The following is a 14,816-nucleotide window of genomic DNA, read 5'->3' as shown; positions in this document are numbered from 1 at the left end:
TTACTTTTTGACAGCATGCTTGGCTCTAGACTTTAGTCTTGTTTTCCCATTCCCAGTCAATCCATTTCCCTCCCTTTCTTTGGGTACATGCCATTGTCCAATTTGTACTATTCCTTCTCTGTGATTATCTATCCAACCATTTTCCTTTTTTTCTGTGGTCACTCCCAAAGTGGTCATAGCTTGGACACCACATGCACACCTGGCAGTATATGCTTACCATGATATTGCTCTTTCAGTGCATTGAGACACTCCTACTCCACCTTCCGCCATCACTGTTTAGGTCCTCAATGGCCATGTGGTCTGATCCGCTTGAAATCAACAATACAAAGAACTGCACAGCAGATAATATACTTTTTCAAACAGTTTCAATAGGACTGGTGTTTATAATAACATGCTTCTTAAAATCATTAATGGATATACACAGACTGGCTGATTACTGCACTTTATTGAAGGCTTTGGAAAAAGCAACAAGGATTATTTCCCATCAACACGTAAACCAAATTTATAACCAAAAAAAACATCTCTCTACTGCGTGTTGTGTTCTAAACTTAATAATAACCATCATCAACAGAATGCAAGTTCAGAAATCCTCTAAAGTTAAACTAGTTAAGAAATTAACATAATAGTAAGAAAGGTCTTTCGAGTTTCAAGGATAGGTAAGGCTGACAGCATAAGGCCGTAATTCTGACTGCTACTTAACTCTATCACAGTGTCAAAGGAGCTAGTGTCAGGATTTTCTCCTTCCCAGGGAGGTTGACCAACCTAATGAGAATCAAACCATATTCATCTATAAGTTCTAGAAGAATAGACCATACAGGCAGGGTGACCCAGAGTAATTTTTTCTCTGAGTTTTCAAATTACAACAAACAATAGATATTTTTCTAAACCACGTTTCAGATTCTGCTTGAAACGGGTCCACATGCCAAAATTCTGTCACATTTTTAATTTTTTCTTTATAATATAGGTTTGCCAAACTTCTAAGTAATTATTCTTCTGAGAAAACCTCCTTGAACAACTGGTTCTTCTGTCAATCAAATATATCAAAGCTTCATCTCTACAACTAAAAAGTCATTAACGACGTATCAGAAAAAACTGACAGGGCAGCTACACAAAACATGATGTATTTTGACTCCACAATGTGACTTTCTTTTTAACAGCCACTTAGGTCAGAATTCCTCAAAACCTTTTTAAATTAAATAGTAAAGACACTACATAATGATGTTTGCAGTCAGTCCAGTATTTTGTACAAGTTAGCACTGAGACATGAAATACAGCAAAAATTCAAGATGTGGGTCTTAATGCAACTAAAGCCTAATTTGCCACAATCCTGCTGACCTGCTCCAAGGCCTTCTACCACTGTGTTAAAGTCCAATGATGTGAGAAAAAGACGAAAACATGTGAAACAGTTTTTGGTTATTAAAGTGCTCCGACACACCATCAATTAGCAGCAGTATCTATATACATAGAAATGTGGTTCAGCACTCTTACAAATCAACCCTTTAAAAATCACCCATTTTACTGTCAAGAAAAATTCCCTCTAACCCCAAAAAGAAAGAAAAACACTTTAGAACACTATAGTTCTCTCAGTAGTTACTTCATCTTGACCTCTGGTTATGACAAAATTATTATTTTTAAAAATGGAAGAGAAATTAACACAAAATAAAAACAAAATAAAAAGTAAAATAGCATCATGCAGAATATCATCCATACTGTACTTTACATACATACAAAATTACATTTCTTTTTTTCTATTTTTAAGAATAGATTCTGTAAACACTGCTTTAGGTCCTTTAGGTATGGTTTATCCACATTTCTGCTACAATCTGTATGTTTTTCCATTGAAAATAGTCCGCGGCTCCTGCTCTGGCACCTGCAGGTGATTTTTCCTTCATACTCCTCAGCCCCCTCAACTTTTATACCATCCGTCCAATTTTCTACCCATTTCACGTTAAAACCACAGAAAGAGAAGAAACTAGTAGAATTGAGTGGAAGCTCTAGTGTGGTGGTGTTTTTATGTGGATATTGAAGTGAAGTACTTTCACATTTTTAAGTACCCACATAGACCCAATCTTGATTAAAAAAAAGGATGTATAGGAATTCAAATAGAGAAAAGGACGAGGGGTGTTAGCTAAGGGCAGTCGACAAGGCTAAGTCTGAATATAGATAAGGCATAGCATGGGTAGAGGTTGGGAAGGTTTGGATTAGGACTCCACACGTCGGGCAGACTGTTAGCCTTTTCAGTACGCTTTCACAAATGGGGGAGAGGGTAGCATTGGGCAAAGATTTTCGTGTAAGGTAGCAAGAATTGTAGATGTAATTCAAAGGCCTTGGAGGAACTCCTGGAGCTGCCTGACGAGCTCCGTGTCCACGGTCTCCATCAGGACCCCAAATCCTTGGTCTCCCATCAGGGCCTGCTGTGCCTTCAGCTTCTCATAGACAAACTGCTGGAGAGAAACGCTGTGCACCGGGTCCTCCAGGGCCAACTGTAATGGGATGAAGAAAATGGAGAAGGGGAAAATTACAGTTAGATGCCGCCCGAGGAAGTTTCTCCAAGTCAGCGTTTTGAGTGAAAGCCCATGGGTTACCAAAGATATTAAATTTACTGACAGTAAATGAGCTGCTCATATTCTTTGTCATGCACTGACTAAACAAAATACTTTTCAAGTAACACAATTTCTCAAAACAAATGCTGAAAATTAAATGCAGGCATCATCTCTTTTTCAGTCTCGTCCGAGGGTATATTTTGGCAGCAACTGAAGGTTTGATTCTTCTTGGATATGTCTGCACTGTTCCGGATTTGGGGATTTCCTTTTCTCTCGTTCTTACTTGCAGATTTGCTCAAGCTCATTCAAGTTGGAATATTTTTTTGTAGGGATTCAAGTCTGGTTTTGGCTGGGTCAGTATGGGCTTTCACATTATTGTTCAGGTATTCCAGATTCGATTTTGTATGTGATAATAGCTTCAGCGTGCTCTGTCTACCATGCTTTACAGTCTAAATACTATGCCAAGCTTCTCCCAAACCTGCACTTTATATTATAGCGGAAGAGATTGCAATCAGTCTTTGACTCTTTTTTGCAAACTTTTTTTTTTTTTTTTTTAACAATGACCTCGTACTGGCCAATCATCTAACTATTCAGCCCAGTTATGCACTGCACTGACTGTTGTCATGCTAATACGATCTCACATTTAATACTGGTGGGACATCTGACATGAAGAGGTAAGAGATACTGACAAACGTGGTGAATTTCAAGTCTAAATTCCTGGACAATTAAGGACTGTCCTGTGGAGAAGGCGTAAAGATAACTAAAACTACACTGATTTTAAAACCACCATCTTTGGTTGCTGTAGTGGTATGGAAGAACATATTGTAGTTCAGATCTATAAATGTACTTAAATGTACAGTATATGCTTATTTGACTTCTACTTAGGGGTGAAACAATTGCTCGAGTAACTCGAGAAACTTGAGTTTTAAAGCATTGTACTATTTACAGCCATACAGCGCACTGTAGGGGGAGAAGAGAAGAGACTGGCCAGAGAAAACAACATGAAGTATCTAAAGTTTGGGATCATTTCAAGCTGAAACAAAATGAAAACTCTGTTGAGTGTCTGTTGTAAAACTCACTTAGCCTAGCACAATAGCACAACGTCAGTGCTTCACTTTGAAAAGCTAGTTAGCAGTTATAAAAATATCACACAAGAAAACATGATCAATCATCTGATTGCATGCGGCTTCCAGCTCAGCAGCTCCAAAACATTCCCTCCAGTTTACACTATTTTATTGTCTTTAACTTGATTTATAGCTGCTAAATAGCTAACTGGTTGTCCACAGTCTGGACCAACTCAGCTGAAAACAGTAAAAGAATACTGCAACATGAGCTTATCTACACACTTTATGGCTGACAAAAGTAATGTAACTACCCTTCCTTAAAGGGGAAGGCTCGGCCGGTAACACTTGCGGTTAGGCTGTGGGTGTGCTAACCAGAGGTGGATGACAGCTGCAGCCCTACTTCTACCTTACAATCTGGAGCACAACTATACATTACATTTCCATTGCAGGGTAATATAAAAAGAGGTAAAACCCAAGCCCTATTCACAGTAAATAACAGGAACAAACACATAAAGTCAGGTCAATATATAGAGGCTTTATCTGAGCAACAATAAAGACACCTTTCTTTTGATACTATTGACTGTATAACTAAATTAATTCTAAAAAAACAAAAAACCTAATTATATAATTTGTAATTACACTGCTCTGCTTAACAAAAATCCACAATCAACAAAAATAGAAAAATAGTAGCTAAAAAGGACATTCACCAGTAATGCTCTCACACAAGTTACTTTTGGCAAAAAAGGAAGGAAAACTTTTTGACATACACATCTAACACAAAACTTGCGCTAGAGAAAATGATACAGTATATGGAACTGATACCATTCATCAGCACAGAAAAAATAATCCTTGACAACAGAGTAAAAAAGCACAGAAAAGTTACATGGCTAACTAGAGCAAACACGTTTCTGTTGGCAAGCATACTGTCATTTATTTTCTTTAGAAAGAAGCAAAGGCAGAAGAAAACAACTGCATGGAAAAGTCTGAAAGTATGAACAGTATAGCCACAGTATAAAACTTTGTTGTTTTGGAAAATAAATACACATTTTTATTATGTGATTTAAAAAAAAAAAAAAAAATCTAAATGGTACTTTTAGCATTATGCAAATTTGAATCTGTCATGCACCCTTTAATAACCAAGGGTTTAAAAGTTATATTTGTGTGTGTGTATTTGCATGAGAGTTTGTGCACCCGCCTGCCTGCAGCTGGATTCTGGGTCTTTAATTTGCTTTGATTTACCCACAAATTAACTGTTATTACATAATGTTGCATGACCCTCCTCCTCAAACCTTTGAAAGCAGGTTAATGTAGTGAACTACATAAGCACAAACCCCCTCCATGACTGGATCTTCTTTATAATTTAACATACACAAACTTGACATTTGAGCAGGTTTATGCACTATTACTCATGCAGTCCCAGAAGAGCCCCACAAATCCCTCAGAAAAAAAAAAAAAACTTTGGGTCCTTTAAGAAGCAGAATATTGTAATGACAACTCCTGGTCTCTAGCCAATCACCAGAAAGAATACTTGTCATGCTAATTAGTTCTTTGTCATTATAGTGCAATCAAACTAGTGAAGAGTGTCTGCTGGAGAGTAGCTAAATGGAAAAGCTGTCATTAATGAAACTAATCTGCATAGGCAATTACAAGTCTGTACAGTGTGTGATGACTCTGCAACTATGTGCCTGATATAAGAGGACTGGGCACATCAAATATACTGAATGACAGTATATATGTTGTGTTTGTATTAAGAAAGAGATAAAAATATAAAATAAGTGTGTGCATGTCTGTGACATCTGTGTGTATGTGTGTGTGTGTGTCGGGTGTGGTTGGCAGGTATTATGTATTGAAAGGATTAATACAAAGCGTAAAAAGCCCCACAGATGAAGAACAGATAAATTAAGAGGAAGAGCAGAATGTAAACACGATGTAATGGGTCGACATGAGCTTAAAAGGCAGAATGTTCAAGTTAGCCGACAACAAAGCGCTGTGATAAAGAGCAATATGCTGGAAACACCTGCTGTGCTGAGACTCTGCGCACAAAAACACAGCACTGATACAAACCAATCTGAAGAATGAAAGCTACCAATGAGAACAATAAGCATGATTCACCAACATCCTTGGGGGAAAAAGTAAGAGAAGAAAGAACAAAGGAGGCACGAGGCAAGGAGAAGTGAGGATGTTTGATTGCTAGGAATACCAGAAAGGTGAAAAGGACAGTAAAGAAATTGGCAACAAGGAAACACAAATGCAAGAGGAGGGAGTATTGACATGGAAGAAAAGGGACGACCAGGAACTGGCACAATGATGTCGTAGCAAAGATCAGCATAAAGAAAGCGAGTGACGAAAAGATATGACGTGGGACACAGACAGTTGTACCTCATTGTTCAGGAAAGAGAGGAGGAGCAAAGAGAGGAGTGGGCAACATGAGAGGAGGCAGAAAAAGATGAAGAGAGACAGATGAAATAACAGAGCCTGTGAAAGCCCTCATCTCTAATGCAATCCCTGGACTACCGCTGCCCTTTTCCAAAGCAAACAAAGTAAAGAGTCCCATGCCATTACTGTAAAAACATCAATGTTGTTCAAAATTGGCCTGCACCGGAGATTTTTAACATCTCCCACTTTAACACACACGAAGTACACACACACACACACACAACCACAACCACACACACACACACACAAAAACATACCCACAAGTGTGCAAACAGCCACTCTCTGAATGACAGGTCCACACAAAGGCAAGCACATTCGTATTAAAAACCAACTACATATAGCTACTGTTGAATTAGAAAATCTTGGACTAACCAGCAGTCACACATTCACTGATTATCAGAAGAGAGGAATGAACAATAAAAGAACATGTTTGAGAGGTCAGAAGGTTGAAAAAATTATTTATAGGCCAACTTGTGTTCATTACCACTCCATTCCTCTCAGTTATTTTCTCACCACAGTAGCCTGCTCCATTCAGCGGAAAAGCATGTTTGTGGCAGAAGACATTAAAGGAAGCCAAGTCAGGCAGGCAACTGCTAACTGGAGTAAATGATGAAACAACCTGTACTTTTCCAGCCTTTATCTCATATCCTGTGGTGCCTCACGTCTTAACGGCAAACACACAAATACAGTACATGAGTGTGTGTGAAGAGAGTGTGATGTAACGAGCTGTGGGGCTGTATGATGTACTGAAGTAAGAAGAAGTGTATTGTGTAAGGGGATACTGACAGCGTGGATCTGAGGATTACACTGAGGGCAGATGTTAATTTCATCAGCTAATTTATGACACATCATCTCGGCAGCCAGTCGCCCTCGGCAACGCTGACTAGACTTGCAAGCTGCTCTCAAGTGGTCAAATTTCACTCAAAGCATTAAGTTGTTTAAGACAAGTGCTTCTCAACAAATGCTGTAACAGCTTCATGCTTGTGTAAAACAAAACATTAATATGCTGCTTGAAAATGCGCTTTTTTTATTTATTATATTTACTTGGATGTGAAGACTAATGGTCTGGGTCAGACAGTGTTCCTCATCAATTTATTTATATACATCGTCAAATACTTCTTACAAAATGCATTAAATGCTACACACAAACCAAGCACCAATAAAATGTTTCAAAGAGCCAGAACAGTCCAGGATTTCTATTTATGTCTTGTAAATGGACACAAATCAGTTAATCAATAGCCTAATTGAATGACACTGTGACCTAAAAAACCTGCTGCTGTCACAGATGGATGCCGTGGTTATCACAGTGTCTACAAAGTCATTTCTCTACTGTTACTTGACATAGAGCAGATAGTGGGTCAGAGTGGGTGCTTTTCCAGGGGCATGAGGTGGATCTTATCAAGTCTCTGTCTTGGATATCGGATGTAAGGTTAATGTGGTGCATACTGTTATGTTCACACATACAATTGCACCATCTTTTACGTAAGTAAATGCATAACTTTAACTTTTATTTGTTTTGTCTACAGGCATTTATAAATGCATGAGACTTAGAAATTCTGTATTAAAAGTGGCATAAAAGAGTAACTTCACTGCTAATTGAATGTATCCTGAATGTTCCTACCCAGTCATCTAGCCATCACAATTTGGCCCTTGTCAAAGTCGCTAAAATCGTCACGCTGCCCATTTTTCTGGATTCTGATCAACTTTAAGGACGAAACGTTCACTTGCTGCCTAATATATCCCAGCTACTGACAGGTGCAATGATAATGAGATAATCAGTGTTATTCACTTCTCCTGTCAGTGCTCATAATGTTATGGCTGATCAGTGTGTAGCATCTCACAAAATGTAAAATTTACTAAAGGTAAAAGACTATATATGTTGACTATAAATCAAAAAACTATTAAATTAAAAATCAAGGCAGCACTTCATTGGCAGCACTAAGAAAGAACTAGTCATCTAAACAGCCAGAAAGCACTACAAGAGTTTAGTTTAGGTCAATGGAGGAAAGTTCTCCACAAACAGTTTTACATTTTAAAGTTTGAACTGTCAGGAAGATAAAAGGGAGTGTAATCAGGGGGTGCAATCAGGGGGTGCAGAGGTGTGAGGTAAAGATACAGGCAACAGAAAGATAGGGGGAAGAGTAGAGGTGTGATGAACAGAGAGAAAAAAGGAGTGTTTTTTGCTCTGTGGAGAAGTATAGCTACAACAACATCCTAAGTGGACTGAAAACAAGTGATGAATAAAAAGCAATCTCCATGAAGATAAGGAACACAGCCAGCCTGATGGCACACAAACCAAATATTCCTGCCAAGGCAAAAAAAATGCAGGCGAAGGAAAGATGAGGCCAGTTGAGGCTTGAGGAAGAAGAGAAATGGAGTGATCATGAGAGGAAAAGAGTGATGATGAGAGGAAAGGATAGGGGGGAAAGTGACATGCCCCCTGCTGTGGCTCACTGATAAAGAAGCACTGGTCTTCATGCCTCGGAGAGAGTAGAAGATAAATGAGAGGCAGGATGAAAAGAAGAGAGACAGATGAGATGTGAAGAATGTGGAAGGGGTTTGATAGTAGCCTAGTGAGAAGTTGAAAAGAGAAAAAAGCAGAGGAGACAGAATATAGAAGTAGGCAAGAGGTGCTAAAAAAAAAAAAATTTAATTATGACAATGATGACGATAACGATGATGATGTGTGCCCACAGCAGTAGAAGTCTGGCCTCCTTTACCTAATGTAAAATGGCCACTAAAATAAACACAGGTTAAACACTGGCTCTAGATAGGGGCGTTTGCATTTTTCGTGGGTTTTGCGGCCACCGTAGCGTCTCCTTAACACTTGGAAGGGGAGAAGGAAGCGATAGTGTTACGATCTGAAACTACACCACTAGATGCCTAGACACTGGATGTTTAAATGTAAAAGAGATCACACAAAAATCTACTGGCCACAGACATTCAAACCTGATGCAGCTCTTAAAGCATAACTTAGTCTTTGCAGTGGCTGACACAAAGACTCAGATCATTCGTTATTCACGTTCAGTTGGAGAGCAATTCAATTCCAACTTGTGCAACATGCATTGCACCACTCATTATGCTCGTAAAACACACTATACGGTATCTTGGCACCAGTCAGTCTTTCTCTCTCTTTCATAAAAAGGAAGTCTCTCGATCCCAAAAGTGTGAATCTGTATGGGCAATTTATTCAAAATTGACAAAACTCCCCCAGAGCCAAAGAAAGGCATTACACAACTGTTTTTACAGGCTGGGTAGTACTCCCAGTGACTAAACTGATCTTAATCTGTGAAATTGGTAAAGTTCCCCTTTATAATTAATCTAAGTTACAAAAAGCACCATTAACCTCATGTCTGCATTGCAGAGCTCTTAAACTGTCCCAATTATACCTTAGATTAACGTTTGTAAGTCTATGATAATTTAAACGATTGCAATTTAAACTAATTTGGTTACACAGACTTGTTTTTGGCAAATTAAATTGTGTGCTTGTGTGTGTAATTAAGGATCTGTTAGTGATTTCGACTGTCTAAAAGGAATTTGTGTTTTTCTATTAAGAGAAAAACAGGTGGACAGGGAGAGCAATGTGTGTGTTCTTAGCTTTACAGTGATGTGTTGATGTCCTATCTGATAAATACAATCAGGGTCGCTAATGACTGTGTCTTGACCAATCAATGGCTTACCCCAGCTGGACATAAAGAAGAGGTTTAAATGTGAGTGATGTCGGTAGAGTAGTTCCGGGGGCATTATTCCACACCGGGAGACAACAACATAGATCTCACCAGGAGTGCATAGAAACAAGCACAGTGGTGTGTCAAGTTTGACGTCAGCAAATCTATGGTTGTACTAGTTTGCTGCTTGTGCATTCCCCCTCCCGTGCTGCTATGGTTAACAAAGCTACCTTGAGGATCTCACTAACAATAAGAGGTGGCTACTTAAATATAATATACAGGATAAAAAGCAGTGTTTTACTACCCTCTCTGGCTGAACGTTTTAAAGTGTGTTCTGTTGCACCTGTAACTTTAACTGTAAATTTAGTGTTTTGTTTTGTACATCCATCCAAATCACACTTGCATTTCCCACTACAACTAAATATATTTATATACCCTGGTCATGGATTATAATGTGGATTCCAGTGTTTCAGAAAAGGTAAGACTGTCAACATTTTACAGACCTGACAATAGTACTTTTGCTAATCCGTAAAACTGATAAATATAAACCACAATACAGATTTTGTAACTGACACAAGAACAAAATAGTGATTTGAACTGCCCTAATTTTACAGATTTTGCCATACCAAATCACAATTTTTATTGTTTGTGTGTGACAACAGAAAAAAACACCCCTTAAAAAGACAGGATATGTTAGTGACAGCACCTATAATCTGTGATATACTAAAACACGAAACAGGCAATCGCAGTTGGAGGCAAAAGAACAAAGCCTGGCCCTCCTAAGCCCAAGTGGAATAACCACCCATGTTTGTCAAAACACCCAATCTTCCCAGCCACTCTCTTTAACAGACGCACTAATACAAAGCTAAAAACAGAGATTTAACAATGTTTTCTTTGTAATGTATTGTGTTTTTCAAATGTGTTGTTGTGTTTGCCTAAATAACAAGTGGGTCCTAAACTACGCTGACTAAATAGAAGAGAAACCAAACAGAGTGAGAAAGAAGAGTGAGCTGAGATATAAGGTCATGTACATATGTCAGCGTTAATATATTCAGGGACAAAGATTGATCAACCATACAGAAAATAGATAGCACCATTAAATAGCCATCAAGAGAGACACAAGTGGAATTTAAAATGTATGACAGGAGAGGTCAGAGCAACAGTCATAGAAAAAAAGGGCAAGAAAAAGAGATTACGTAAACTCACCCCCAAACACAAACACACACCTCTCTTTCCTTTTGTGAGGTTTCATTAGTTCGTGGTCTCTTGACTTAGAGGGAGGATTAGAACTTGATTGCAGTAATTTTCCTCGCTAAATGACGCAGCACAAATTGTAATACCCTAATTAGCATTATAATCGAGGGCGTAAATGTAAGAGCCCTTTAGCAGTCAGTCAGTCATAAGGGTGCATAATACCAAACCCATACCTTTGGGTGTGAGAGTGTGCACATGCATGTACACACAATATCAAAATTGGTGGAAACATGGAAGAGTTGCAGAGCAAGACCATTCTCAAAAACTGAGTATTGGTGTTGAGAGGAACACAAGGTCTACAGCAACTCTGAAGAAGTATGGCCTTGTAGGATGGCCTTGATTATCTGTAATAAATAATAGCCTATAAATAATTCTGGCAATTTAAAAGCCTCACAGTGCTTTAGTGGATTTGACTGAGTGATTGGCTGTGACTTAGACAAATCTTGCAACTGGGGCTTTGAGCGACAAGCTGGGTCAAACAGTGATACGCAAAATTCTGTCTAAAATCTGCTGTGCCATCTGGAAGGCAATGAAAGACAAATTTATGCATTTGTAAGATAGGACTCAGGAGTAGAAGGATGCAGTCAGCGACTTTCGCAGTTTGGAACTTTTTGTCATAGTTACAATAAGGGAATGCACAAAAAAATAGAAAGCACTCAGACAGAGGAAGAGCATCCCAAATATGAAGAAACGTTTTCAATTCTTTGTGATATAAACAGAAGATTTCTAATTATTGATGCTCTTAATCATGATAATGATGATGTGAGTTTAATAATGTAATTTGCGATACACTGCAACAACCATCTTAGTGCTAAATTGATTTACTTGAATTCATATTTGGAGCTTTGCAAATATGCAGTATCCTTTGCTTGTCAAGCTAAATTTAATGTGTTTAATTTGCTTGTTTATTTTAACAAGACCAAGACCAATATCTTTTTTTACACTAACACTGTGGGTGCCCAGTTGTCAGACTTTGAGGACAAAAACTTACTAATTCATGAATCAACAAAATCAAAATGTTTGACTTTATTTGGAATACTTAATGGAATGCATTTCATTTTAATTATTAGTTTCAAAAAAATAATGTGCAGAGACATATAAAGTTCAACCAAATCAAGCCCAATCAAAAGACTGTATTGTTGTTTTATTTAATTAACATTTAGAGCCTTTTAAAAATATTAAGCATGCTCTTACAGGTATCATCAGCCAATCGCTCATATGACCATAAAATCTTGACTTGTTTTGGCTACTGAGACAGTCAGTTCCCCTCACCAGAGTTGCACATGGAAAGGTTCTTTGCATAACATCATATCTTTAACTTTGGTTCTTTGTTTGCACAGGCCGTGCATTTGATATACTAGATAGAATAGAAAAACTGTTATTTGTAACTATAATTGTAAGATGATTTTCTCACAGGGCACCAGAGTTTTCCTGAATGTTTGAAGCAAGAAGAATTAATCAGTTCAATGTATTCACACTATTGTGCAGATTCACAGTTGATGGCGTTACCATGCCAAAATGTTGCAAAGTGCAAACAAATGCATTCAACATATTTGTTAGACCTAAAAGATACAGTACACACAATACATTATGTAAATGTAATTTACAAGAAAACTACACAGGGTGCCTTCATATAACGTGATGTGTTTTTCTTACAGTAACACCAGCAGGATTTGCTGATTTTATTCAATATTTGCATTTTGAAAATAGTTTTTATAAATGAGATAGCTCAGTAAAGTATGACTTAATGATACAAACAGAAACTCCCTGCACACCTGACTATTTCTCTGTTCTCTAAGAGGCTAAAAGTCCATGACCCAGTGCTGGTAAAATCTGAACAACTAGTAACTTGCACTTAAGCACACAGTTGCTCACTTGGTAAAGTGCCCCCCCATGTAGTCCTGCAAATCCTTACAGCAGTGCCCCACATTTGATTCCAATCTGCAACCCTTCTCTGCATGTCGTCCCCCCTCCTCTATCTACCCTTTCCAGTCTATCTTCATCTGTAATATCAAAATAAAAGGCATAAAAAAGCCCAGAAAGTAAGGAAAAACAAAAACAAAAACAGATTGCATTGAGCATTAAAAATGCTGGCGAACAAAACAAACACTTCTTATCAGATAGAGGAGGTGTGCAAGCCACATAGGCTTGCTCAAATATTTCCAAATCTCAAGTCTTGACAGAGACTGAGAAATACCCAAAACAGATAAATGTGACTGCTTTTATGCATGAGAGTCTGAAGAGTCTGAAACAACATTAAAAAAAGATAAGACTGAGGTTGTTGTTGCTTTGACTTCTGCAATGCAACATATTGTGATAGGACATTTCCAGTGTGCACCACACTGTGTTCAGTGAGGGTTACTAGCTGTAAAATACACATCGCACAACAAAAAACAAATTAAAAAATATGTCAAATGCATTTATAACTGAGTCATTCTCAATTAATGGATGACAATTTTGAGCTTATACTTCTACTGGACGGAATTGTTTACAGTGCAAAAGTTTGGTACTATTCTAAGTCTTAAAAAGTCCGACACTCAATCTTACGTAAGTATAGTAATCTTTTTTCTGGTTGTTTGGTTGCCTGCAAACTATGCAGTGAGACGTTATGTTAAATATACTGCACTTATTTAGCACCTTTCTTTATTCTTCTTTTTTTTAATATTTATTTATTGCCTTTAGTTGATAGTTACAGGTTAAGAATAACAGGAAAAGGCGGAGAGAGAGCGAGAGATCACACGCAGCAAAGGGCTACAAGTCGGAGTCAAACCCATAGCCGCTGCAGCTAGGACTCACCCTTACATTTAAACTAGCAATATTTTTCTGGACACATACTGTGGGTTTTCTGTTTTACCAGCATTTGATGTGCAAGTGGCAGCCTTCAATACTAAAAGAATTATATTAATAATATGGCTTAATGATGGTTTTGCAAACAGCATCAAGTAAACATCGCATGCTCGGAATCCCTCTTTAGACAATACTTTTGAACTGCCAGCAATATGCCAAGGGATAATGTACCATAGATCAGCATTTGCTCTCAGTCAATCAAGGTTAATGGTTTATTTCATTAATGAATCTACCTGTCTTGAGCAAAGACCAACAGGTCAATACTTTTGCCATTTGTCTGACAAGGAGTGAATAGGACTAAGGGTGAGAAAAAGCAGGCAACAGTGTGAATTTTCATCAACAACCAATCAAAAACACAGAAATTGGTTTCCAGTGTAATGAGCCACATGCAGAATGAATACGCTTCACGCTGGTAATTAAAATGCATTAAGATCAGTTTAACAACTGAATTGTCAGGCAAAAGATCAATTATTCACATCACTTGAATCAGATTAATTAACTCCCAGCAAATCCAAAGAGCTGACAGGTGAAAATACTAAACACACTTTTGGCTTCATCATCATCCAATCTGCACAGCTGCAACATTAACACAGAGATAGGCAGAGATGTAAGTGGGCAATCTAGCAAGTCTTGCATTCCCTGTGGCGCATGCTTTATATTTTAATATCTGGCTGTTCTTTATAACAGCAGGTTGCGGTCTTGTTAAGGTGCTGATGGGCAAAGCTGTGATCTAATTACATGAGCTCAACAGACTCCATGCAGGGGACACATGCAAATGCAGGGGAGTGACCATCGCCTGCCGAGGTCGAACACCCGAGGCCAACCACAAACACTTCTTTGCTATCGGTTGAGGCTGCGACTTCGCTGGTCAAAGTTCACCAAAGTTCACGCGTGTGTGACCATGTCCTAAGAATGATAAAGGTGTACCACGCCAACCGGTGCAACCAAACTAACGAACATCAAGGAGATATCAATCAATCAAAATGTGAGAGCAGCAAAAGCAG

General features: G+C 38.2%; 1 protein-coding gene across 2 annotated transcripts in view; it reads right to left on the bottom strand.

Annotated features, from left to right (window-relative positions):
• Positions 1-426: 426 nt before the first annotated feature.
• ipo11 (importin 11) overlaps positions 427-14,816 on the bottom strand; it is a 101,093-nt gene continuing 86,703 nt past the window's right edge. Inside the window, exon 29 of one of the 2 annotated variants that reach the window (XM_035658378.1) lies at positions 427-2,483. In XM_035658378.1, coding sequence (XP_035514271.1) covers positions 2,319-2,483 — 165 coding nt within the window. In that variant the 3' untranslated portion in view covers positions 427-2,318. The remainder of the gene's footprint in view (positions 2,484-14,816) is intronic. The other variant, XM_035658377.1, reaches the window with a different exon arrangement.

This window comes from Morone saxatilis, unplaced genomic scaffold (assembly GCF_004916995.1).
Source record: "Morone saxatilis isolate NCDOM2014 unplaced genomic scaffold, NCSU_SB_2.0 Contig16, whole genome shotgun sequence".
In the NCBI taxonomy this organism is placed as follows: Eukaryota; Metazoa; Chordata; class Actinopteri; family Moronidae; genus Morone; species Morone saxatilis.
This window is presented reverse-complemented; position numbering and strand designations above follow the sequence as displayed.